Source organism: Littorina saxatilis, linkage group LG8 (assembly GCF_037325665.1).
Source record: "Littorina saxatilis isolate snail1 linkage group LG8, US_GU_Lsax_2.0, whole genome shotgun sequence".
NCBI lineage: Eukaryota > Metazoa > Mollusca > Gastropoda > Littorinimorpha > Littorinidae > Littorina > Littorina saxatilis.
Window position 1 is genome coordinate 7,176,671 of NC_090252.1, and position 27,816 is coordinate 7,204,486.

At 43.0% G+C, this 27,816-nt stretch overlaps 1 protein-coding gene across 2 annotated transcripts; it reads left to right on the forward strand.

Annotated features, from left to right (window-relative positions):
- The first annotated feature begins 23 nt into the window (after positions 1 to 23).
- On the forward strand, positions 24 to 27,212 carry LOC138972641 (dixin-like). Of its 2 annotated transcripts, XM_070345286.1 has the most exons (18): positions 24 to 662; positions 2,229 to 2,358; positions 3,643 to 3,768; positions 5,061 to 5,212; positions 5,742 to 5,824; positions 6,325 to 6,545; positions 7,881 to 7,987; positions 8,610 to 8,780; positions 11,672 to 11,776; positions 12,420 to 12,464; positions 14,086 to 14,139; positions 16,956 to 17,072; positions 18,919 to 18,999; positions 20,435 to 20,635; positions 21,552 to 21,639; positions 23,078 to 23,183; positions 23,950 to 24,058; positions 24,903 to 27,212. In XM_070345286.1, exons 1-18 carry the CDS (start codon positions 573 to 575, stop codon positions 24,984 to 24,986), a joined length of 2,070 nt encoding a protein of 689 aa, XP_070201387.1. In that variant the 5' UTR covers positions 24 to 572; the 3' UTR covers positions 24,987 to 27,212. The 2 variants fall into 2 exon arrangements, with proteins under 2 accessions (XP_070201387.1, XP_070201388.1); XM_070345287.1 differs by lacking the exon at positions 14,086 to 14,139.
- Positions 27,213 to 27,816: the final 604 nt, after the last annotated feature.

Here is a 27,816-nt window from a genome sequence, read left to right on the forward strand (position 1 = left end):
CTTAATTTATGACAAACGGGGAGAGCATTCATCTCGACTTTGCGTTCCAGCGTCCTCACAACTTGTTCATCATAATCGTCCCAGATGAGATCCTACATGGAATAATTTTTTTGCATCGAGTTTGTTGTACAGGATTGCGTCACTGGCAAATTGGATCAATGTAGTTCGTTTATCAGCGAAAGTTGTCAGCCGAGCAGAGAGGAGTATGACGTGAGAACAATCAAGAGACAGCATGAACGGAAATCACTGACACTGCGATGAAGTTCAAGTTGACACGATCTCAACAGTTGGTTGGAATGGTGGTTGCATCCGTTGATCTTCCGACCGTGACTTGAGTGGATTTATCCGATTAGCTGTGGTCTACTGATCCGTCACGGATGTCATTGTCTGTTGACTGTCATTTGTGCGTAGTTGAACTTGAAGAAATCTGTTTTCACTCTATCTACACTGAAAGTAGGACAACAAGTTGAACAACTGCTCAGCTTGTGAATGTGATTTCAGAATTTAAATTCTGTACATCCGTTTTATTTATTTCTTGCCTTTGCAAAGTACAGTCATTACAAACGTCGAAAATGGCCAGCATGACGTCAAGTACGGGTTCTATTTCACCAATGACATCACCAATGGAATCTGATGAATCTCGGACATGGATTGAGCCGCAAGTAAGCCAGCAGATCGATACAGATTGTTGCATTTTTTTCCCCTGCTTCTTTCTTTTTTGCCTGCTGTCGCCAGTTATGTAGCATTCTTGGGTGACAGTTTCCCTTTGTTGTCCTCTGAGGTAACTTACAACTTAGTTTAAGTTTTAACTGTAATTTGTATGTTAGTTAAGGAGTTATAAATACATTGTAATTTGTATTCCACATGTACTACTACTACTGTGGATACTAGACAGTACATGAACTTAATCTTAGATTATTTTTCGTGTTTTTTGTCCCAGTCAATCATGCTAGATCCACCGATCCAGGAAAAAGAATCTTTGTTGTACAAGAGTTTATGTGCACTATACAATATAAAAAATAATATGCTATTGAATAATGTACTTATAATTCAGGAAGTATACATTATTACAGCATATTATTATTAATGATCAATGCACACTCCACACAGTCTGGCTGAGCACTGATGTACACACACATGCACGCTCAGATCAAACAAAATGTATCTATAAGTATTCAACTACATGTACAAGGAAGAGAATCATTTAACAATATTCATTTCCAAACTGAATTGAATATTTTTAACTTTTAACTAAGTTGTTGTTGATTATCAATCTGCTATGTATGCTTGTATTATATTTTTTATATTTAGTTAAGTGGTCAGTTAAGCTGCTAGTGCCTTACCCCCCTTCATGTGTGCACGCAAGCACAAGACCAAATGCGCACAGAAAAGATCCTGTAATCTATGTCATAGTATTAGTTCGTTGGTTGCAGAAACATGAAAATACCCAGCATGCATCCCCCGAAAGCGGTGTATGGTTGCCCTAATGGCGGGGTAAAAACAGTCAATACACGTAAAAACTCACTAATGCAAAAAAACACAAGTGTATGTGGGAGTTCCAGACCATGAATGCAGAAGAAGAAGTGGGCAATCTGGAGATGTGAATTGATTTAACTGAAATGCCTCCATTCGTAAAACGTCACTTTTTGGTCACAAGGCTGCCCTCTTACTGAGTCTTAGTCTAAGCACAGGTTGCATAGTATGAGCTCTTTGTCTGACTGACTTAGGGTTTAATGTCCTCTTAGACCAGTTAGCCTATATTGGGACAAGTATTGGTAATTCGCTGAAGATATGGTGTGATACTTTGACTCGAACAAGCCAGCTGTGGCTGTCTTCTTCAACAAACCAGCATTTGGTTTGTCTGGTCAAAGTATAGAAGTACAATCATGATAATCAGAGACGAGAGATGATGCATGCATGTTTTCCAAGCTCTGAGACTTTCGCTGTGAACTTGGGATATTTTCCGTGCACAAGTGTGCACACGGGGGTGCTCTGACACAGAAGAGAGTCTGCACAAATTCGACTCTCGAGAACTGGCTACAAAGCCAGCGCGCTACCAGCTGAGCTATGTCCCCGCCCGCTCTTTGTCTGCATCTGTGTGTGTATCAGGGTAGCTGTGTCAATGTCTGTGACTGCATAATTAAATTTGGAAACACAGTGGTCAGCGCAGAGTTAATCGTTAAAGTTAGTGCATAGTTCTTAATGTTTGTTGTGACTGGTTGTTGCAGCAGCAGCTGAGTGCCTACATGGCGTGGATCAACTCCCAGCTGAAGAAGAAGCCTGGCACCCACCTCATTGAGGATCTGCGCAACGACATGAGGGACGGTGTCGTCTTTGCTGACGTCATAGAAATAGTCTGTGAGTCACTTCACCTCTTTCTTCAGGAGATCATTATTTCATTAGATTTTATTTTTTGGGAATGTTTTTCGTCTACTGTAAAATGGAGGTTCTACTTCTGTTGAATGTTCTGTTTTATCTATAATGAAATGTTTCATAAACTTGCCTTTCTTGTATTCTTTCTTTGCTGGATTTGCTCCGGATTTTGAGCCAAGGGAGCAATTTTATTAGTAGTGTAAACTGTATTGTTGTGATGAAGAGTAACTGAATCAGTAAGACCTACAATTGTCTTTACTCTTACCTACAGTTACTGAGTGAAGGTATAACTACCCACCTACCTTTTGTTGAAATTTATGTTAACCTAACCAAAATAATGTGGATGCCATCTCGTTTTCTATCTTGTTTTTACATTTAGTCAAGTTTTGACTAAATGTTTTAACATAGAGGGGGAATCGAGACGAGGGTCGTGGTGTATGTGCGTGTGTGTGTGTGAAGAGCGATTGAGAGTAAACTACTGGACCGATCTTTATGAAATTTGACATGAGAGTTCCTGGGTATGATATCCCCGGACTTTTTTTTCATTTTTTCGATAAATGTCTTTGATGACGTCATATCCGGCTTTTTGTAAAAGTTGAGGCGGCACTGTCACACCCTCATTTTTCAATCAAATTGATTGAAATTTTGGCCAAGCAATCTTTGACGAAGGCCGGACTTCGGTATTGCATTTCAGCTTGGTGGCTTAAAAATTAATTAATTACTTTGGTCATTAAAAATCTGAAAATTGTAATTAAAATTATTTTTTTATAAAACGATCCAAATTTACGTTCATCTTATTCTTCCTCATTTTCTGATTCCAAAAACATATAAATATGTTATATTCGGATTAAAAACAAGGTCTGAAAATTAAAAATATAAAAATTATCATCAAAATAAAATTTCTGAAATCGATTTAAAAACAATTTCATCTTATTCCTTGTCGGTTCCTGTTTCCAAAAACATATAAATATGATATGTTTGGATTAAAAACACGCTCAGAAAGTTCAAACGAAGAGAGGTACAGAAAAGCGTGCTATGCAGCACAGTGAAACCACTACCGCGCTGAACAGGCTCGTCAGTTTCACTCCGTTTTGCAGTGCGTTCAGTTTCATTCTGTGAGTTCCACAGCTTGACTAAATGTAGTAATTTCGCCTTACGGGACTTGTTATTCTGTTCATTCCACTTCCAGTGACTACAATATTAACAGTAAGTTGAATAATGCTAAACTCTTCTGTTGAATGAAACAGGATTTTGTATGTTGTGTTGCAGCCAAGCAGAAGATAGAGGGTATCCACAATGTGCCTGCAACGTTCGAAGAGATGCGATCCAACATTGACCTGGTCCTGCAGTTCATGATGCGGAACCGCATCAGGATGCATCGCATCAGCTCTAGAGGTTAGCAGGTTTTCTCTCTTTTTTAAAAAAAACCAACATACACTGTACAGTTGAACTCGTCTATAACCACCACCCGAGGGACCAACCAAAAGGGGTTGTTAATGTTATGGAGAGTTGGTCGCTATGGAAAGGTAATCATATGAACGCATTTTTGAGAATCCTTTGGGTGGTCATTATAGATAAGTGGTCACTATGGAGAGGTGGTCACTATGGAGAGGTGGTCACTATGGAGAGGTGGACACTATGGAGAGGTGGTCACTATGGAGAGGTGGTCACTATGGAGAGGTGGTCACTATGGAGAGGTGGACACTATGGAGAGGTGGACACTATGGAGAGGTGGTCACTATGGAGAGGTGGTCACTATGGAGAGGTGGACACTATGGAGAGGTGGACACTATGGAGAGGTGGTCACTATGGAGAGGTGGTCATTATGGAGAGGTGATCACTATGGAGAGGTGGTCACTATGGAGAGGTGGTCACTTTGGAAAGGTGATCACTATGGAGAGGTGGTCACTATGGAGGTGCCATTATGGAGATGTGCCACTATGGAGAGGTGGTCACTATGGGAGGTGGTCACTATGGAGAGGTGGTCACTTTGGAGAGGTGGTCACTATGGAGAGGTGATCACTATGGAGAGGTGGTCACTATGGAGAGGTGGTCATTATGGAGAGGTGGTCACTTTGGAGAGGTGATCACTATGGAGAGGTGGTCACTATGGAGAGGTGGTCACTTTGGAGAGGTGGTCACTATGGAGGTGCCACTATGGAGAGGTGGTCACTATGGAGAGGTTGTCACTATGGAGAGGTGGTCACTTTGGAGAGGTGGTCACTATGGAGAGGTGGTCACTATGGAGAGGTGGTCACTAGGGCAGGTTTGACTGAACCTGGTCTTTTTTCATGAGTAAATAAAAGCTTTCTGAAAGCTTGATTGAGCTTAGTTACGTCAAAGCATACAAAAAGATGAGCCGCTCTGGCATCTTTCATTTCTAGTTTAATGTGAGAGAATGTCTCTGGGAGTTGATCTGACAGTTTGTTCTTTTATGGCTTCTGTTGTATACAGTTGGCAGAGACTAAATTCTTTGTCAGTCTGTAATGCTTTTAGAATCTATTGAAATTTGCTGCGCAGAACATTGACTTTGTTGTTGTTTTTACTGCTTCTATATATCATGTTTCTCTCTGTAGCAGCTGTGGCCACACTTTTCTGTTACTTTTACAGGCAGGATACAACAGGGCTAGTGATAACCACAGTACTGAGGAGCAAATGAAATTAAATTTGAACTTTGCCCTTTGCAGACATTGTGGAAGGAAATCTGAAAGCTGTGATGCGGCTGATACTGGCGCTGGCTGCTCACTATAAGCCTATGAGTGTTCGCCATTCTGCCAACGCCTCCATTACCCGTGCCAACAACAAGACTACGAACCAGAGTGTCATGGACATTGCACAGGTCAGTTCTATGCCTGGCATCAGGGATGATTTCATTGGTTTTCCCAGCTAAACTACTTAGGACAGGGAGATGACGGAGTCTCTTTGGAACTTTCTTTACTTTTTGTGAATAAAAACCAAGAAAGGTAAGTTGTTGGAACGTTTGTTATTGACACAAATACGTTACATTCATACGTTGGCAGCCTCTTTGTTTTTGGATTTACTTTTTGGGATTATTCCTTGAGGGAGAGATTACTAAATTTATCATTTCAAGTAAGTGAACTCAGTATTTTTGTCGTGGTTCTTGGAAGCTGTACTGTAACAGACCCATTGTGCTGTCTTTGTTGCTTTAATGAAAAGGTGCTGTCCCTTGATGCAGTCAAGTTGATCTGTGTTATGAGTCTGTTGGTTTTGACGTTAGACGCGTGTAGACAATGTTCCACAAGTGATGGTTTGTTTTCATGTTCATTAAGGAACGCTGGCCCTGAATGCATCTATATGCAGATGTTGGTGTCACTTGTGATAGACTGATGGTTGTATTGTTGATGCAGGGAGCCTCAGCAGCCCTGACGGAGGCAAGACGCAATGCCAAGAAGGCTGGGAAGAGATACCCAAGGTCCCGCAATGACAGCAGGTGAGTGTGCACGCTCTGCTTTACAACAACCACAGTCATTTGCATGATGGCACAGTCCAACCACAGTTCTGCTGAGGTGACTGTCTGGAGGTTTGAGATTTACTCGCTGTAAGTTTCACCAGGTTGGTATATTGAAGAGCCTTCAAATTGCAAGATCAAATGGACTGTAGACAAATGAGACAGCAGTGTATGGCAATTCCCAAGTTATAGAAACTTTATCCTCTATGTATAGCCATTTCAAGGCAAGTGCAGCTTATACACTATCCTGCTGAAATGCTCATTGATAGTATTACTGGATTTTGTAGCTCACCAAACCATTATGATTAAGCGCTACAACATAAAGTATTTGTTTGCAAGGACAAGGCCAACAAAGTTAGGGTTGGCAGGTCGGTTCCTTTTTTAACATTATTTTTAGATTTTTATTACTTGTTTGTTTTTCATTTACACAGGCGTATGTGACTTTTGACTCTCAACACCTGATGCAACTTTACCCCTCCCAGGTACCATGAGAGCAGTTCAGAGCCCTGCAGCGACTCCGACCAGAGTTACCTGCGTGCAGACTGGCGCGTGTCACAGAGCGGTCTCCACGAGCGCCGAGAGCTGGAGGGGTGCAGTGCCGGCAGTAGCCCCGCCTCCAGTTGTCGTGCCAGTTTACAATTCCAGGACGACAGCCCGGGTGTTGCTGGGATTGAGCGGAGAAAGTCAGCCACCTTGGAGACAGGTTTGTGCAGGGTTTTTATGGGATATGTGACGTTATACTTGTTTGTGTATCGTCTAAGTTGGATGCAATTTGTAGCGTTGACCTTTTGTTGTTGAACTCACTCTAAATTGTGCATTATAGAGTATAAGTATTCTGATAACAGGGTTCGTACAGGTCATGGAAAACCTGGAAAGTCATGGAATTTGATTTTTAATTTTCCAGGCCTGGAAAGTCATGGAATTTCAATTCAAGCCATGGAAAGTCATGGAATTTAACAAAAATAAGAAAGAAAAAAAAATTAACCTTTAGCACGCCAGCGGCAATTTTTGTCGCCCAGCCATTCCTCCCCCTTTGCGTCGCCAGCACAAGGCTTGTTCGTATGACCAACTTCTCGTTCGTATTTGCATACGAGAATAACGGTATTTTTAACGGCACTTGAGCCAAAGCGAGGCTCATTTCCTTCCGTTATCTCGTCGTGTCGTCTGCGCTGCATTTGAGTCGGTTTCGTCAAAGTTTATTGCTTTTGTTTTTGCATCGATAAAGTACTTTAGCGCTTCGACAAGCAAGATGGAGGATGATGAGTTTGAAACTTTCTTTCGAGTTGTTTCTTGACAACAAAAAGTATGCGGAATTGGAACGAATTACCGAGGAAGATCTTCGCAATGAACTGTGTATCGCGGTGAAAAAAATGACAGTTCGTCAAGTGACAGTGACGGTTACGAAACGGAATTTACGAAAGTGCAGATGGATACAAACAGTGGCTGGTCCAGTTTAGTGAAATGACAGGACCAGCAAACATTACCGATAATCTGACTGCGTAGCAAATGCTTGACTTGCTTGTCGAAGAGACACTGCGTAGAAACTGACTCAAATTCAGTGCAAAGCAAGCCAGTGTCAAAACTGGCAGTGACAAGACGTAAAAAGTTTGCGTGTTCGGAAATGGCGACCTGTGGATCTTGTCAGGGAAAATGTTATTGAGGCTCATGGAAAAGTCATGGAATTTTGTTTCTAAAAACCAGTGGGGACCCTGTGATAAACAAAGGGAAGTAAGCACTCTAAATGCATAAGGCCAAAAAAAAAAAAAATAGTTGTTTACGGTAACCCGACAGACCCTATTTTTTTTCGCGAGACCCTAGACTATTTTTTTGGCATTTTGGGAAAAAAAAAAAAGTCTTTTTTTGCAAAATAACGTAAAAATATGGGTTTTTTGGGAAAAAAAAAGAAAAAAAATCCCGACCTACCGACCCTATTTTTTTGGCCTATGTTACCGTAAACAGACCTTTTTTTTTTGTTGGCCTAAGTAGTTGGGATGGTTGTTGGTGGAGATCTGATCACATTGACCGTTCTTGGTTGCAGTGGGGAAAGATGGCAATGACTCTGTGGACAGTGGGATGGTGCTGGACGACTCTCAGGTGCTGGCCGTCAAGGACATGAAGAAACAACTCATGCAGCTTCAGGATCTGGTACGTCATGGTTGTGTGCAGTGTTATGAAGCCTGTTCTACCGAAAACCTTGAAAGAGCTTGCCATTCCTGATTGAGTATTCAAGCTCATTCTGCATAGCCGATTAGGTTGAAAGGAAGTTGAAAACCAACAACCCAACCTTGGGCCACTCTATCCCATCCCCATTTTCCAGCCTCAACTAAAATAAAAATAATTTTTTTTTTAATTGATCTCAAGTAAAGTTAGAGTGCTTTATGTCACTCCTTTCAAGGCACAGTCCTTATCTGCAAGAAGCAGTCTTCATATCTATGACTTCATAGCTACAGCGGTTATGTTGACTTTGAGTGATTTGCTTAGGTCGATCCAAAATAAGACCTATTTCGCACAACAATATGGCACATTTGTATAGCAGCTAAAAAAATGTGATACTTACGCACAAATTTTCATTGAGTGCGACCTCTGCATTTTATTATTCTGAAACTGCCTTTTCATTATACATACTTAACGGTGACTCACCAGTGATTATACTCAACAGCTATTAGCTAATCTTGCCTTGTAAAAAAAATACAAGCTGTGCTGCGAACAGCGCAGTTCTCTGTCATATCTTTTATGTTTTTCTTGTCATAATTCAATGTTTGTGCAGATATTGGCTAACAGCCCAGACAGCGCGGTAGACCTGTCGTTCGAGCCGTCGACGCCTGAAGGCACGGTGCTGCTGAGGAGTCAGCTCCAGCACAGCAACCTGATCAACCAGGAGCTGAGAGAGGAGCTGACACGCATGAAGAACGAGTGTCTGCAGCTACAGGGCACCAAGGTACAGTGAAACTTTCCTTTAACCTTTAGCACGCCAGCAGCGAATTTCATCGCCCAGCCATTTCCCCCCCCCCCCTTTGCCAGCCAGCGGTGACTTGCATCGCCAGCACTAGGCTTGTTCGTATGACCAACTTCTCGTTCGTATTTGCATACGAGAAAAAACGGTATTTCTAACGGCACTTGAGCCAAAGCGAGGGTCACTTCCTTCCGTTATCTCGTCGTGTCGTCTGCGCTGAATTTGAGACACTTTCGTCGAAGTTTTCTGCTTTTGTTTTTGCATCGATAAAGTACTTTAGCGCTTCGACAAGCAAGATAGAGGATGATGAGTTTGAAACTTTCTTTTGAGTTGTTTCTTGACAACAAATCGTATGTGGAATTGTAACGAATTACTGAGGAAGATCTTCGCAATGAACTGTGTATCGCGGTGACAAAAATGACAGTTCGTCAAGTGACAGTGACGGTTTCGAAACGAAATTACGAAAGTGCAGATGGATGCAAACGGTGGCTGGGCCAGTTTAGTGAAACGACAGGACCAGCAAACATTACCGATAATCTGACTGATGTTGGATACTTTCTTCTGCGTTTTTTTGCATAGCAAATGCCCGACTTGCTTGTCGAAGAAACACTGCGTAGAAACTGACTCAAATTCAGCGCAAAGCAAGCCAGTGACAAGACGTAAAAAGTTTGCGTGTTCGGAAATGGCGACCTGTGGATCTAGTGGAGATCAAAGCTTTTCTCTGCTTGTTGTTGCTAACCGAACTATCACAAAAATCGTCCTATGACATGCACTGGCCCACAAATCTACTTATTTAGATACCAAGATTAGGAAGTTGGATGGTCAATATGATTACCTGATCAAAGGAGTTTCACCAGACATAGACTGGTTAGTTTCACAAAATTCCACGGACTAGCCAACACAACCCCTTTTCATTTTGTATTTGTATTTATTGTTGAGACTCCCCCGAAATCGGCGTATGCTGCCTGAATGGCGGGGTAAAAACGGTCATACACGTACAAATTCACTCATGCTAAACACATGAGTGAACGTGGGAGTCTAAGCCCATGAACGAAGAAGAAGAAGAAGAAGAAGAATTGTTGAGAAAATAAATGATGCATGCAAACACAAATATTTTAATGTTAAATATAACCCCATCACAACCACAAAGTGTCATGCTTATTAGTGCATTTTCAAAGAAGTTGTAAGTGTTGAAAGTTAGTGGGTGTTATTCTTACGCTAGGTGAGCAAAATAATGTGGCTACAGGGGAAGTAATGCTGGCTGGAATCTGGAGTGCTAAAGGTTAAAGACCTTTACAAATCTGAGAAAATCCAGTCTAAAACAAATCGCGTAAGGTGAAATTACTACATTTAGTCAAGCTGTGGAACTCACAGAATGAAACTGAACGTAGTCCGCCGCTAGTGCAAAAGGCAGTGAAAGTGACGAGCCTGTTTGGCGCGGCAGCGGTTGCGCTGTGCTTCATAGCACGCTTTACTGTACCTCTCTTCGTTTTAACTTTCTGAGCGTGTTTTTAATCCAAACATATCATATCTATATGTTTTTGGAATCAGGAACTGACAAGGAATAAGATGAAATAGTTTTTGAATCGATTTCGGAAATTTAATTTTGATCATAATTTTTATATTTTTAATTTTCAGAGATTGTTTTTAATCCAAATATAACATATGTATATGTTTTTGGAATCAGAAAATGACGAAGAATAAGATGAAATTGTTTTTGGATCGTTTAATAAAAAATAATTTTAATTACAAGTTTCCGATTTTTAATGACCAAACTCATTCATTAGTTTTTAAAGCCACCAAGCTGAAATGCAATACCAAAAAGAAAAAAACGTCCGGGGATATCATTCCCAGGAACTCTCATGTCAAATTTCATAAAGATCGGTCCAGTAGTTTAGTCTGAATCGCTCTACACACACACACAGACACACACACACACACCACGACCCTCGTCTCGATTCCCCGTCTATGTTAAAACATTTAGTCAAAACTTGACTAAATGTAAAAATGGAGTCAAATTTACGAACAGAAAATCGGAAAAAGCAAGATCTTTAAATGGAGGAAGTCTTAAATTTGGGTGTTCCACTGTAGTGTCTTCTTTTTCATCTGCGTTTTAAACAAATGCAACATGGAAGCTATTACTCAACAAGATCAGTTAACAAAGAAGTCATAATACTTTGATTTTAAAATTGTATTCCTTTTGTAGTTGAACGAAAAACTAGACGGGCGCAGTGGCGTGGTGGTAAGACGTCGGCCTCCTAATCGGGAGGTCGTGAGTTCGAATCCTGGTCGCTGCCGCCTGGTGGGTTAAAAGTGGAGATTTTTCCAATCTCCCAGGTCAACTTATGTGCAGACCTGCTAGTGACTTAACCCCTTTTGTGTGTACACGCAAACACAAGACCAAGTGCGCACGGAAAAGATCCTGTAATCCATGTCAGAGTTCGGTGGGTTATAGAAACACGAAAATACCCAGCATCCTTCCTCCGAAAGCGGCGTATGGCTGCCTAAATGGCAGGGTAAAAACAGCCATACACGTAAAAATCCACTCGTGCAAAAACATGAGTGTACGTGGGAGTTTCAGCCCATGAACGCAGAAGAAGAAGAAGAAGAAGAACGAAAAACTAAAGTTGTGACATCATGAATTCAAAGTAAAAATATAAATAAAAAAATTGTTAACTGATACAACAATGATTTAGCACATTTTGAAGAAAGTTTTCAGTAGGTTGTTGTCATGTTATGGGATATATATTGCTCTCGTGAAAAATGTTAGACTGATAATTTTGCAGCTGAAACTAGTTGTTAATGTTATTGTTAGACAGTTATTTGCATTGAATATACTGGCATCATTTACAGTATACATGGTGTGTGTTTGACAGGGTGGTCTGCTGCAAAGACTGTCAGAACAAGATGTACTGCTGTCACAACTCAAGTCTGATAAACTTAACCTGGAGATTGAACTGCAAACTGTTACTGCTGAAAACGTAAGTAGTAGTTTTTGTGTCTGTGCATGTATGTTCTTATTTATGTGAGACTGTGTCTGTGCTGTTTTTCTGTCTGTCCGTCTGGGAATGTGCGTTCCAGTTCTTTTATCAGTCTGCGAAGCTTGTTTTGATTATTGCGTATTGCACTTTGCTTATGGAAAAGAAAGCATGCAGTGTGTGTGTGTGTGTGTGTGTGTGTGTGTGTGTGTGTGTGTGTGTGTGTGTGTGTGTGTGTGAGTGTGTGTGTGAGTGTGTGTGGTGTGTGTGGGTGTGTGTGTGTGTGTGTGTGTGTGTGGTGTGTGTGTGGTGTGTGTGTGGTGTGTGTGTGTGTGGTGTGTGTGGTGTGTGTGTGGTGTGTGTGTGTGTGTGTGTGTGGTGTGTGTGTGTTGTGTGTGTGTGTGTGTGTGTGTGTGGTGTGTGTGTGTGTGTGTGTGTGTGTGTGTGTGTGTGTGACTGAGTGAGAGTGAGTGAGAGAGAGCAAACAAATAAATAAATAAGCAGTGGAAGTCATATCTGAATCTGTTTGACTTTTTGCTAAACATGGTTCTTTCAGTCATTTGCTTTGTTTGTTATAAACTTAAAACTTCAATACGCCAAGTCTGCAGCCTTTTAGAATTGTTCATGTTTTTGTTGTTTTTCCCAGGTTTCATTACGCAAAGAACTTACGCACCAAGTGGATGCTCTAAAGGTAAAATAGTGTTAATCTTAGTGTAGGGTGGTGTTGAACCTTTCCTTACACCGAGTACAGCTCTCAGCGTAACTTCTTTATTATCTCTTTTGTGTGTGTGCTGTCTTCTTGAGCATTGGATTGCAGGCTGAAGAACTCTCCTGGGAACTGCATTTATTGAAGAAAAGCAATTTTCTTCCGGGAGAAAAAAAGATTGAGGCTTGAGAAAAATTGTACCTCGAAGAAAATACTTAATAAGTAATCTTTCCAAGTCAACTTCTTCACCAACTTCATTTTGTTGGTCACGGTGCAAGGGAAGCTCTATGCAGACCTGTTTACCCTTACGATTTTGGCGTAATTTATTACGATTTTCTGCAAAAAATACGCCATTCCGCTATCCGTGTCAAGACTACGATTTTCATAAATAAAAAAAATGATCAGAGATCATGTCTGTGTGATGAGACGCTGGAGAGCCTTATTCTAGTGGTGAAGTCTCGCCCTCACTCATTCGGCAAGCGCAAGTACAGTAGAGAAGCGCTTGACACACTGAAAAAGGCCTACTACGAGCAAAAGAAAAAGAATCAGTGATGCATGTGCTTTTGATGTGATCTTCTTTGAAATTATGATGACTACAAAAACTGACTGATGTGTTTTGTTTGTGAATGATGGATATATGTGACCCTCCACCACGGGATGAGTCGCATGTCACCTTTGCATGATTTTCATATTTGTACATTTTCCTAAAGAGATTTTTATGCTCTATCCAGTGGTGAAAACCGTTTTAAAAAAGAGCAACAACTGTTTGAGTTATAAGCCTGTGACTAAGGTGACCCTCACACTGTTTACCAGACACTCCCCGGACTTATATTAAGCCTAGCGCAGAACCGCGCGAGGTGACATGCGACTCATTTCGTGGTGGAGGGTCACATATGTGCATGATTGCGTTTCGCCGCAGACACAGTTGTCATGTGCGTTGTAATTGGCGACGAATGCTGGATGATTACTATTTTTGTGCCAGGATGACTATTTTTGGGGCTGAGCATTACTCCAAAACACTTATGGGGGTAATCAGGTCTGTCTATGGCAGTCTGGACGACCTACAGCGCACGGCAATATTTGCGCGGAGAACCGGCGTTTCCATCTGAGTGATCGACAAGAAGAAGAAGATTTTGTTGGTCATAATGCATTGAAGAGTCACATCGCATTCTGTGTGTGTTCTAGCCGCCAAGAGAATCCATCTAATTGCCTTTAACTGCCTTTAAAGTTGCTAAGTTTTGTTTTCATTTGGGAAGAGACCCCCCAACACACACACCCCACCCCATGCTCCCTGGGGATGCCTAGATGGCCAATGGATCCTGCCCAGTTTTCAGAAAAAAATTGCTCAGCTATTCTTCAGTCTGGCATGATTTTACCTGCATGGTTGGGACCCCCTGGCATGTTGCGAATGCAGGTGATATTGACTGGCATGAGTAAAATGTAGTTTTCTTTTATCCTTGTTCCCTTTCTTTTTAAGTTTAGTTGTGTTCATTGTTTTATTTCAAAGCCTTTTATCTTTTTTTTTTCTCTTTTTTTTCTCAACCTCTTTATGTTATTCTTTTTTATGTTTTCTTTTCTTTTTATGTATCATAATATTATTTTCCAGAGTGAACTTGGACAGGCGGTAGGGAATAGGGACCAGACGATCACCAACCTCAGAGTGAGTTTGTGTGGCTCGGACCATCTGTGTCAAAGTCACTGTTGACACAATCTTTCACGTCTGGCTTGCAACTGTATTTTTACCTGGCAGTACTAGATTTTTTTTCTTGAGTAGAGTCACAATACAGTAGTCTCTGCTAACTGTTTTTGATGGGTACCAAGCTTTTCTAATCTATAGTTTTTATTTGACTCTTCCCTGAATCAGTATTTGTGTTAACTGAAAATTTCTGGTGACCGGTTTATGTGAAATTGCTTTAACTGGACATTTCTGGTAACCGGTTTATGTGAAAATACCAGAAAAGAAATTGTCACCTGGTCATTCCCACCGGTTTTGGTTGCATTTTACATGTTTTGACTTGCAAATGAAGCTGCATGTGTATTTTTCATTCCAATTTACTCTGACTGGTTGCCGTAACCAAGTGGCATGTGTTTGTTCAATGTGTTTTTTCTGGCCTTTGTGTTGATATCACTTTGCGAAATACCTAGCATGATCACTGCTTAATGCAGTACTGCCATCACTTTTCTCAAGGCACTCACTGACTTAGTTTAGTTTTTCAAGATTTTCATTGTGTAGGAAGTGCTTTTATATAGTCGTGTCACCTTCTGTGTAGTTCTTTATCAAGGGTGTCAGTTTTGGGATAAAACCTGCACATTTATTTACAGTCAGCTCAGATTGTGAATAGCCTGTGCTCCCAGTGAAACGGCCACACAGCTATTAGTTTAACTTGCCTTGAGAATAGTTAAGTGCTTCCATCTTGTTGGTTTTTTTGTTTTTTGTTTTGTGAAGTTTGTTTCCCTACCTCAAGTTTATTTTGCCTCTTATACTATAGTATGTGCAGTTCTGAGCTTTTTGCTCTTTTTGTGATTATCCCTTGCAGCTTTTCTTCTGTGTGTCTTATGTAGTGGTGCGATCAAGTTTTAATGCATGATCTGAGTGTGTGTATGATAATTGATAATCCCTGATGTTTTTCCCGTTATTTGATCAATGTCTATGATGACGTCATATCCGGCTTTGTACAAAAGTTCAGACCACACTGTGACACTCTTATTTTTCAATCAAATTGAGTGAAATTTTGAACAATAAGAGTTGTAAGCAAGTAAGGTGCCAAGACAATGTGTCAGAGCTTTCTCGGGGGTTTCGGCCAACTTATGGTTTAACTAGTCTTGGTGAAACAATTTACAAACATGCATTACATTCAGTTACATTCTGTACTTTCCACAGATTGACTAAGTGTATAAAGTTCGGTTTAGACAACTTGTTTGAAGACAACTTGTGTCAAGACAACTTGTGTCAAGACAACTTGTGTCAAGACAACTTGTGTCAAGACTTTCTCTCCCCTTCACAGACTTTTTTTTTCAAAATTACTGTTGATTTTGTGTGTAAATGAACCTTTAGTTTTAATACTCAGTCCCTTTGAAGATCTCAGTTTTTTAATTTTTGAGGTCTTCTTTTCCTTCTTCTTCTTCTTTCGTGGGCTAAAACTCACACGTACACTCGTGTGTTTTTTTTTTTTTTTTGCACGAGTGGAATTTTACGTGTATGACCGTTTTTTACCCTGCCATTTAGGCAGCCATACGCCGTTTTCGGAGGAAGCATGCTGGGTATTTTCGTGTTTCTATAACCCACCGAACCCTGACATGGATTACAGGATCTTTTTCGTGCGCACTTGGTCTTGTGCTTGCGTGTACACACGGGGGTGTTCGGACACCGAGGAGAGTCTGCACACAAAGTTGACTGAGAAATAAATCTCTCGCCGAACGTGGGGGCGAACTCACGCTGACAGCGGCCAGCTGGATAGAAATCCAGCGCGCTACCGACTGAGCTACATCCCCGCCCTGACTAAGCAACATCCCCGCCCTGACTGAGCTACATCCCCACCCGACTGAGCTACATCCCCGCCCGACTGAGCTACATCCCATCCCCGCCCGACTGAGCTACATCCCCGCCCTGACTGAGCTACATCCCCGTCCGACTGAGCTACATCCCCGCCCGACTGAGCTACATCCCCGCCTTGACTGAGCTACATCCCCGCCCAACTGAGCTACATCCCCGCCCGACTGAGCTACATCCCCGCCCTGACTGAGCTACATCCCCGCCCTGACTGAGCTACATCTCCGCCCTGACTGAGCTACATCCCCGCCCGACTGAGCTACATCCCCGCCCGACTGAGCTACATCCCCGCCCGACTGAGCTACATCTCCGCCTGACTGAGCTACATCCCCGCCCTGACTGAGCTACATCTCCGCCCTGACTGAGCTACATCCCCGCCCGACTGAGCTACATCCCCGCCCGACTGAGCTACATCCCCGCCCGACTGAGCTACATCCCCGCCGTTTTTGAGGTCTTAAAAGGGGGTTCTTTGGGGGGGGGGGGGGGGGGGGGGGGGATTGTGATGAAGAGATGAACACGTTGCACGAGGGTCATGGTTTACCATAGCTGGCTTCCCTATCAACCAGCAACACCTCATAGGGGGGGCCGGGTAGCTCAGTGGGTAGAACACTTGGCTTGTGATCACAGGTTCGAATCCCGGCGGGGACGGACACAGGTCACCTTGCATGATGTGCAGACTCAGAGCGGTATCCATGTCCCACCCCCGTATCACCACAGTGGCACGTAAAAGACCTCGGTCATTCTGCCATAAGTGCAGGTGGCTGATTACAACTTAACACGCGCACACCTTGGTAGCGCGACTCTTCTTGCTGCTAGCTTTCCACTGGGAGGAAGCGACCCGTATTTCCCAGCAGTAAATGAAATGAAATAAACAAGAGTGGTGCAACATTGAGAAAGTATTTATTGTATGGTGCTTGTTTTTGCAGCGAGAATTGACGAGGCGTGACCAGATGATTGACAAGCTGCAGCAAGAGGTGAAGCGACTGTCGCGGTCATCAGGAGACTCTCACCTGTCTCAACCCCAGTCTGCCCCACACAACCAGGTAAACACCGCAGTCAGGAAGGTACAAGTGATTGCTAAAAAGTTGAATCTGATAATGACAGGACTTATGATTAAATTGCTTGGCAGACGGGTGCAGTAGCCTAGTGGATAAGATGCTGGCCTCCCAAGCAGAAGGTTGTGGGTTCAAATCCCGGCCGCGCCTTGGGGTTAAGGGTGGAGATTTTTCCGATCTCCCAGGTCAATGCATGTGCAGACCTGCTACTGACTTATCCCCCTTCGTGTGTACACGCAAGCACAAGATCAAGTGCGCACGGAAAATATCCTGTAATCCATGTCAGGGTGCGGTGGGTTAAAGAAAATACCAAGCCTGCATCCTCCGATAGCGGCGTATGGCTGCCTGATTGGCGTGGTAAAAACGGTCATACATGTAAAAACCCACTTGTGCAAAAAACATGAGTGAACGTGGAAGTTTCAGCCCATGAACACAAAAGATGAAGAAGAAATTGCTTGGCGATTAGTGCAGCGCTGGGGAAGATTCAGCACCTGTTTGTGCCAGGAAGAGATTCATAGAAGTTTGCTGTTAATGTGGAGACTCATTCATATTTGTTATTCCTTAATATGTACAAGATCCGTTGCACACATTTAATCTCTCCAATGTTTACCTCTAGATTGTGAACACAGGTTGAAAAGAATGAAATGATACCAGGTAACCTGTGGGAAGGGATAACTTGTTGGTTAAATAAGTTGATATTGTGTTTTGGTAACAGAAGCCACCAGCGTCGAAGCGTATCTCAGAGCTGGTGAAATAATATGATGTTCTGTTTGTCTTACAGAAGCCACCAGCGTCGAAGCGTATCTCAGAGCTGGTGAAATAATATGATGTTCTGTTTGTCTTACAGAAGCCACCAGCGTCGAAGCGTATCTCAGAGCTGGTGAAATAATATGATGTTCTGTTTGTCTTACAGAAGCCACCTGTGTCGAAGCGTATCTCAGAGCTGGTGAAATAATATGATGTTGTTTGTCTTACAGAAGCCACCAGCGTCGAAGCGTATCTCAGAGCTGGTGAAATAATATGATGTTCTATTGTCTTACAGAAGCCACCAGCGTCGAAGCGTATCTCAGAGCTGGTGAAATAATATGATGTTCTGTTTGTCTTACAGAAGCCACCAGCGTCGAAGCGTATCTCAGAGCTGGTGAAATAATATGATGTTCTGTTTGTCTTACAGAAGCCACCAGCGTCGAAGCGTATCTCAGAGCTGGTGAAATAATATGATGTTCTGTTTGTCTTACAGAAGCCACCAGCGTCGAAGCGTATCTCAGAGCTGGTGAAATAATATGATGTTCTGTTTGTCTTACAGAAGCCACCAGCGTCGAAGCGTATCTCAGAGCTGGTGAAATAATATGATGTTCTGTTTGTCTTACAGAAGCCACCAGCGTCGAAGCGTATCTCAGAGCTGGTGAAATAATATGATGTTCTGTTTGTCTTACAGAAGCCACCAGCGTCGAAGCGTATCTCAGAGCTGGTGAAATAATATGATGTTCTGTTTGTCTTACAGAAGCCACCAGCTTCGAAGCGTATCTCAGAGCTGGTGAAATAATATGATGTTCTGTTTGTCTTACAGAAGCCACCAGCGTCAAAGCGTATCTCAGAGCTGGTGAAATAATATGATGTTCTGTTTGTCTTACAGAAGCCACCAGCGTCGAAGCGTATCTCAGAGCTGGTGAAATAATATGATGTTCTGTTTGTCTTACAGAAGCCACCAGCGTCGAAGCGTATCTCAGAGCGGGTGAAATAATATGATGTTCTGTTTGTCTTACAGAAGCCACCAGCGTCGAAGCGTATCTCAGAGCTGGTGAAATAATATGATGTTCTGTTTGTCTTCCAGAAGCCACCAGCGTCGAAGCGTATCTCAGAGCTGGGAGAGAGGATGAAGCCAGCCGGGGCTCCCAACGGTAACACCCCACAGGTACTGCTGCAAGTTTTGTTGGTCTGTAGCTACTGCATGCTTCATCGTGGACATAAAGTCAACATAGGGCTCTGTCCAGAATTATTCCCATGGAAGTGTTGTCACATACTGAAGAAGATCAACTGTTTGAGATTCACTCGGTGGGACCTTGACCTTTACATGGGGCTGAACATAATTTATGTGAATAAGCGTCTCATGTAGATTATGCGAATAAACATCTATTGTACACATTTCAACCGAATAGCTGAAAAGTTGGATGACGGACACAGTACAGTGCTACAGTATTCTGAGGAGCCTTTGTAAAATCATCCTTGGTGATGCTAAACACACTTATAGATAGAAACACCTTCAGCAACATCAACGCAGATATTTTCCTTTTCACTTTGGTTTAAACAAAACTTTATTCAATTTTAGTATCGACTACAGTAAAACCCCCTATTTACGACTTTGGAAAAACCTTGAAAATTAGGTCGTAAAAAGGGGGGGGGGGGTCTTAAAATGGGGGTTTGAGTTTTTGGCCCGGGCGGTCCTGAATTTGGTTGCAGTGTACGTACTGTTATGTACTGTCATGTTTACACACAAACACACAGTTGCAGTTTACTGTCATATCAACACACACACACACACCCAAACACATTACAGCAGAACAACTTTAACTCAAATTTCAAAGAAAATTTACTCATGGCGTAATGCTTGCTCCCCCTGAGCGAAGCACATTTGACATTGTGGCGCAACCAGTAAAATCCGAATGTCCTAACTCGATAGAAAGCATAACAACTTTTCTCCCGAATTATCTTTTCGCTCACATGAATGTTTCTTCGCCTTGCATCGCTAAACTTGTCCCATACACGATCGTTGAGGTTTTCGTACAGGCACCACTCTGTGCGTACTTTCGCTTCACTGTCCTTCTCGCCATTCGCCGCGAATTGCCATTTCGCTCGATTAGCGATTACTTTATTAGCTCTCTACTCAAGAGTCGGCGCTTTTCTCTTTCTTTCGCGAATCTTCATTTGTCAACAAGTCGTCGTGACAAGATAGCGTACAGAGGAAAACCGGATATATTAGGATCTCGCGTGCGCGAGATTTCGGTTTTGTTTTTTTCTCGCGGTAGTTGCACGAGAGCCGCCCTGTTGTGTTTTCGTCTGCTCGACTGAAAATGCGCGAAAGTCGTAATTCATCCCCAAAAGCTCGGTCGTAAGTCGCGTTTTGGGGTGAGTCGTTCACTGGGGGTTCATTATGTAGTAGAACGCATCCGTGGTAGAAAAATCAGTCGTAAAAAGGGGGTGGTCGTAAACAGGGGGGTCGTTAAGGGGGAGTACTACTGTATCATGTCATTCAATGTGAGACATAGGGGATCCAAACTCAAGCATAAAGCTTATATTAACGAACCCAAGGGGAAACATAAAAGAAGTTAACCTGTTCACTTTTCCCACAGGCATGGAAGTCCCAGCAGATGGCGGCAGAAGTGTCGTTCCTGCAAGACTCGCTGAATGACATGCAGAGCATGCTGTCGGTGCCGGCCACTCACCCACCGCCCCTAGACAAGTTGGAGATGAGCATCATCGGCCTGCTGCAGAACCTCCGGGCTTCCAGGCACCCAGGACATCTGGATGGGTCACGATGCTCTCTGCTCAATGTGAGTGAATGGGGGGGGGGGGGGGGGGGGGGGGAGATTCTGTGTGCTGCTAAACAAATGTGAAAAAAGCTTCATCTTCCTGTTACAGTGGAACTCGCCTTTTATGAACTAAAAAAAATCTGAGAAAATCGGGTCTTAAAAAGGAGGGAGTCTTAAAATGGAGGTAAATTTACACAGGTTATGAACAGAATCTGAGAAAACAGGGTCTTAAAAGGGAGGGAGGCTTAAATTGGCGGTCTTGATAGGGGGGTTTCAGTGTACTCAACTTTCATGCTTACAGTCCACCACAACATCTGGATGAGTCACAATTTTCTCTGTTCAATGTGAGTTATTTGCGGGTGTGTTTTGTTGGTGGTTGTTGTTTTTTTTTTTGGGTTTTTTTTGGGGGGGGGGGGAGAGGTGCTGCTAAACAAACTAAAGAGAAGCTGCATTTCCCCGCTGCAGAATCTCTCTCTGCCTCAAAGGCATTTTAGGGCATCTGGATGGGTCACGATGATCCCTGCTGAATGAGTATTGTGTGTGTTTGTGTGTTGGAGAGATTACGATCAGGACAAGGTGAAAAGAGGCATCCTCAAAATTAAATCATCTGCATAGGTGTTCTTGTTTTCAGCTCTGTGTGGCTTGTGTTTTGGATCTTGCTAAAATTCTAGTAGCCCTGATCAGGTACAAGGAATTGTCTCATTTAAAGCGTTTGCGATATTTTAGTTGTGAAGTGTTTGCTGTATTTTGGTTTTGGTTTGGAGTTTTTGCGGTATTTTAGTACCTTTAGGCTTGAGATGACAATTGTTGTCATCGCTCTAGCATCTTATATCTGTGGAGGCTCGCTTAATTTCCGAACTTGATCTTCTGCTGTTTTCTGTTGTTAGCTTATTCTTTTCTCTGTTGACATGTTTTCTTTATTTTGTTGTGCGTTCAGGAATCCTCAGTGGACGGCAGAAAGCCAGCGGACAACAAGACCCCTGTCCCCAAGCTGAGACCTAGTGCCCTGCAGCATGTCAGAAAAGGTGGGAGTTACACTCAATAGACATTGGTCATGCCTGGTTCTTGATGTTTCCTCCTTGAATGGACTTTGTCAAAATTGTGGTGTGTTGTGTTGGTGTTTGTGTGTGTGTGTGAGAGAAAGAGAGAAAGGGTCAGTGTGTGTGTGTGTGTGTGTGTGTGTGTGTGTGTGTGTGTGTGTGTGTGTGTGCGTGCGTGCGTGCGTGTGTGTGTGTGCGTGCTTGTGTGTGTGTATGTGTGCGTGTCTTGTGTGTTCGTGTGTGTGTGTACTAACCATTCTGTGAATGTATCTGCAAGCCAATGTATTTCCAATCCTTTTTTTAAAAGAGGAAAGCTGTGTGTAAAGGAAGTTGTTTTTATTTGACTTAAACTCGGCGGAGTTCTGTTTTGGAGGAAAGGAAGGGGCTTTGTAATCTGTGCTTGGTTTGCTTCGTCTTCCGTTTTGTTTTGCTGGGGCTGTCCCGAATTAACCCCATGGAAGAAACAACACAAACTGAAAGAAGAGCAACAAATTAAGATTCACTCACTGAAACTGTCAACCTCACACATAGACATGGAAAACTTATTTTTTTGTTTATCTCAAAAGAGAAATTGAGGTGTGGTGTATGGCAACAACAGACAACATACAACATAACTCGTAACAACACAAGTGGGCGGGGATGTAGCTCAGTCGGTAGCCCGGTGGATTTGTATCCAGTTGGCCGCTGTCAGCGTGAGTTCGTCCCCACGTTCGGCGAGAGATTTATTTCTCAGAGTCAACTTTGTGTGCAGACTCTCCTCGGTGTCCGAACACCCCCGTGTGTACACGCAAGCACAAGACCAAGTGCGCACGAAAAAGATCCTGTAATCCATGTCAGAGTTGGGTGGGTTATAGAAACACGAAAATACCCAGCATGCTTCCTCCGAAAACGGCGTATGGCTGCCTAAATGGCGGGGTAAAAAACGGTCATACACGTAAAATTCCACTCGTGCAAAAAACACGAGTGTACTTGGGAGTTTCAGCCCACGAACGCAGAAGAAGAAGAGGTAAGAACACAAAACAGTAACATTCCTTGCCTGCACAGCAACAGCGACAACAAAATAAATAAATAAATAAATCAGGCTATTGCCGTTGTGTTTACTTTTTGAGTTAATTTTGTTTTAGTTTTGTTGTTGTTGTTGAAACGTGTTGGCTGTGTCTGACCACACTGGTGACCAGGTCTTGGTGTGGTGTGTGTGGTGACCAGGTCTTGGTGTGGTGTGTGTGGTGACCAGGTCTTGGTGTGGTGTGTGTGGTGACCAGGTCTTGGTGTGGTGTGTGTGGTGACCAGGTCTTGGTGTGGTGTGTGTGGTGACCAGGTCTTGGTGTGGTGTGTGTGGTGACCGGGTCTTGGTGTGGTGTGTGTGGTGACCGGGTCTTGGTGTGGTGTGTGTGGTGACCAGGTCTTGGTGGGGTGTGTGCAGTGACCAGACCCAGTGCTGGGGGCCAGGCCGGCGATGGACCGTCCACCTCCGTCATCTTTTTCACTGACCACTCCATTCAGCCCAACACCTGTGTCATGCCCGGAAAGTGAGTGGTCTTCTGCCTGTCTTACTGTGTCGACAGATGTTAGTGCATGTACACACCTGTGTGTGTTTATTGAACACTTACATGTTGGGTGTTTATGCATGTGTATACACGCACAGACACAAACACAGACTCACACAGTGTGATAAACAGACATGAGAACACTCAGAGACACATGAGAACACACACACAGACATACACAAACACACTTGACACACACATGCACACACACACACATCCACACACACACACACACACACACACACACACACACATCCACACACGCATACACACACACTACACACACACACATCCACACACACACATGCACACACACACACATCACACACACACATCCACACACACACACACACACACACATTGCCACACACACACACACACACATCCACACACACACACACACACACACACACACACACACACACACACACACACACACACACACACACTATTTTAGTGATGTTCCATATTTACATTATTGAAATTTGAACATTCCAGATAAAAAGTATAAGTTGGTCTGGCTCATCAACTGATCTTTTGAGGGTTTTTTTCTTCTACAACATACTGATTACTTGTTAGGCTTTGTTTGACGGTATGCTGTCATCAAGCTCTGCAGTAGATGTGTTTCGTGCGGAATAATGGCTTTCACACTTGTATGGCCGCGTCAGTCTTCATTTTCTGTATTTTGTTGGATTTGATGGGATTTGGGGGTTAAGACTTGGTTACATGTGTGATGTTTGTTGGTCAGACTGGGTGAGATCAGGCTGAAGGACTTCAAGAACCTGTTTGAGGACAGTGAGCACTACAGATACTACTTCAAGGCCCTCGACCCTGAGTACGGCACAGTCAAAGAGGAGGTACTGCAACACACAGTCTTTGGGTCAATTATTTGGGCGTGCATTGGTTGTCAGTATTTCTCTTAGCTGCACTTTTTCTCCTTCGTTCATGTGCTGAAACTCCCACGTTAACTCATGGTTTTTGCACGGGTGGAGTTTTACGTGTATGACCATTTTTACTCCGCCATTCAGGCAGCATACACCGATTTCAAATGATCTTAGCTGCACTGTTTGCGAGTCTTGTTTGTGTACTCATAGGTTCAGTGTTTATGGTATTGTAAAGTTTGTTGCTACCCTAGAGTTTAAAAGTGATTAATAGGCAGACAAAAGAGAACTGGTGTTACAACCTTCATTGTCTTGCCACTCATTGCACTTTTATAGCGCTATTCTAGAAAATTGTCTACTCTTAGCGCTTTACAATACATACATCGACCAAGCATACTATACACGCACAGGCAAAGAAACCGACCAAACATAACCAACAAACGATACATGCACAGGCAAAGAAAACGACCAAACATACAATACACGCACAGGCAAAGATAACGACCAAACATAAGCAAACATACTATAACCAAACATAACCAACATACTATACGCGCGCAGGCAAAGAGAACAATGCTTTGGTGTTAGTGTTCTATGTGTTGGTTGCGTACCTCAGTGGCTTTTATAGATGTTGGTTTGTTAGTTTGGCTAACGTCCTCTATAAAGTTTGTGTGTGTGTGTGTGTGTTGTGTGGGGGGATTCTTGATATTTAACGGATAGAAGTTGAGGGGGTGGGGGAGTGGAAGCAGATGGTAAGGATAGAGATGGTTACTGGTTTTCTCCATGTCCGTTACTCCAATGTGTGCTTTGTGGTTTACAGCTGACCAAAGATGAAGCACTGATACCAGGCTGGGAGGACAAGATTGTGGCCTGGGTGGAGACAGAGACTGGTACCCCTTGCTAGCCCACTCCATCATCTGCTAGACTGTCATCTTCCCTCAGGCGCCACCCCGTGTCCAGCTGCAGACTGCCAGGATGAGGAATCTCCAACACCTTGCTTCAATCTGATGCCATGCACTCACTCCTGTCTGCTTTGCCTCTGCTGTTCACTTGGATCTGTAGCTTAAACGGGAATTGCATTAACAAGAAATATCCTGAATTTTACCAGTAACAATTTGCAAAATACGGGAAATGAAATCGGCAACTGGTCATGCACACTGGCTTTTCTTTTGTGTTTGATCCTGAGAAACATAACCATGGTGTTCGGGACTTTGCTTGAGTGGTAGCACAACTGGCCGCTTTCTATGAGGGTCAGGATTCAGATTTGCAAGAAAGTACCGGTTTGGAAAATATCTTAACACCATCTTTGCTACATCGGTGGGTGACTCACATCCTCCCAGCTTCGTCAATCTTGAGCAAGTAACAATCGTACCTGAACCAGTAGAGCTCACAGTTGAGGAGAAGTACATACACTGCTGTGTGGACCCACACTCTGTGTTTACCCTGACAGAAAGCTGTGCAGTTCTGAAGTGAGGAAACAGGAAGCTGCAACATGCGACTTCAACTTTTTACAGCTGGGCTGAGTCTCTCTGAAGCTGTGGAATCCTCAACTGGGCAGAGAGGCGTACCACCTCAGTTGGCTTCCTTTGGACTCTCTGTTCACCCTTGTATCTGTTCCACATCTAGCTGTGAAGTGCCGAAGATTTGCAAGACTAGCATAGTCTAAAGCATTGTCTGCTCTAGAGTTCTAGTCTTAAAGTCCTCTATTGCATGCTGACACCTGAAAGGCTGAAATGGGGAGGTGACCGATCTTGCTAGCTTCACCCCTCTCAGGATGTGTCTCTTTCTTACTGTATGCTACTCCGTGAAAACTGGAATGGAGGTAAAAAACCTGCAGATCAGCCAACTAAATGTGCTTGTTTTGCTTGCTAAATTGCTTGCTTATTTCTTGTTGCTTGAGCCAAACCTGCTTTTTGTGGGATTGTTTTTTTGTAGAACTAGAAGCAGAGTGACTTTGAGATGGAGGTGTTTTCGATAGTTGGTGCATTCTTGGTTGTAACTAAGTAACCTGAAAAGAAGTGGGTAACCTCCCTTTATCCTGTTGCGGTGTGTGATACAAATTTCAGTTCTCAGTTTCGTCGTGGCCAAAGTGCTTATCAGAAAGTGATGGACGGTGTGAGAGTGAGTGCATATTGTGGCATTAGCAGTGATGTTCCGAGGCGTCGGTCATCGGTCATAGACCGATTTAGGTTGTAAAATGACCGATTGCAAACACCTCTGTCCCGTCAAATGTCCGATCCGATCGCGAAGTCAGCGGTCATTGTCCGATAGTATTACGTCTAGAGCGGTCACTGCAAGAAGAATCTGTACAAACTGAAGTATCAAACCCCGTTAAAACGAGTTCGAATCGGGGCCTACTTGAACTTCAATTTTCACTCTCGGTCGAACAATAACACAAGGGACGCAACTCTCGACCGAACAATATTACAAGAGCCACAACTCTCGCTACTTTTGACAGCGACACACTTCCGCCGCCACATTTCTGCAAAGATGCCGCCGAAGAAAAAGGTTTGCGTGGGAAAAGGGCAGACACTTTTTAGTGGCTTTGTTAAAAAAAGGACGACACGGACAGTCAAGTTGCATACCGTTTTTACCCCGCCATGGAAGTTAAAGAAGGATAGAAAGCTGTTCAAGCTCACTGAAAATGATCACGTATGACATTAATTCTGAAGCATAGTGTGTGTGTGTGTGTGTGTGTGTGTGTGTGTGTGTGTGTGAAAGATCACTTATGACATTCTGAAGCATGAGTCTGTGTGTGTGAAAGTAACCCTACTGAACACTTGCATTTAAAATAATAAAATAAATTTGGAACTGTTCACTTTTTATTTGCCTTTATTCATATATATTCTGAGTCATCTAAAAAGGTTAGGTGCCATGATTGGTTCGCTTGATCTGAATGTCCTATTGTTTTTTTTGTAGTCAGGACATGATGTCCTATTAGTTTTTTGATTCAGGACATTTTGTCCTGTTGCCCTCCAGTCCTAGGAACATCACTGCATTAGGTTTCCCTGTGCTTGTCTCATCACTTGGTGTTTGTAAATATGGATTGTCAACCGGAGCTTGCTATTAGAGACAACCAGCTGTGTGTATTGTTTTCCCTCAGAATCATACCTGCCCAGTTTGCTCGTAATGGATGGATTCCATAGATGGCTTTCAATGTACCCTTGATTCATCTTGCTTGTCTTCATTGTGTCAGTTAGGATTACCTCAAACCGCTAGAGTTGATCTGATATTCTTGTTCCATCCATCAGCTTTGTTTTATATGGGAATTTTGTTTCTCAGTGTATAGATCTAGAACCTCAAGCCTACCCTGTGCCAAAACATTCTTCATGTACTCTCTGATACAGTGGATCCTCCCTTTTAAAATAAAGACAACTAGCGATCAGAGAGAATCAGGCCGCTGGAGAGAGGGAGTCTTAAAATAAAGATGTGTAAGTTATAGACAGTTTTAACAGAAAATCAGAGAAAGCAGGGTCTTGGAAGTAAGGTTTTAGATTTTGGGGTCTTCTTTAAGGGGGGGGGGGGGGGGGGGGGGGGCTTCACTGTACATGTACTTACATTCTCCTTGTTCCAGTTTCATATGGACAGTTCCTTTTTAGCTTGATTTAGTTAACCTTGCATTGAAGTAAATGTAGCTGTCCATGACAACAACCTTGGAATGTAGAACATCAGAATGCTGCCAGCTAGATTCACTCAGCTTTACCCATACATCCGTCCCTGGTCAAACTCAAACA

What these genes read in the sequence shown, in the direction of transcription:
- LOC138972641 (XM_070345286.1), top strand. Translation starts at nt 573, where the DNA reads ATGGCCAGCATGACGTCAAGTACGGGTTCTATTTCACCAATGACATCA. An exon ending in GTCAGCCACCTTGGAGACAG is followed by an intron (nt 6,546 to 7,880) that starts GTTTGTGCAGGG and finishes TCTTGGTTGCAG; the next exon opens with TGGGGAAAGATGGCAATGAC. An exon ending in CACGATGCTCTCTGCTCAAT is followed by an intron (nt 20,636 to 21,551) that starts GTGAGTGAATGG and finishes TTGTGCGTTCAG; the next exon opens with GAATCCTCAGTGGACGGCAG.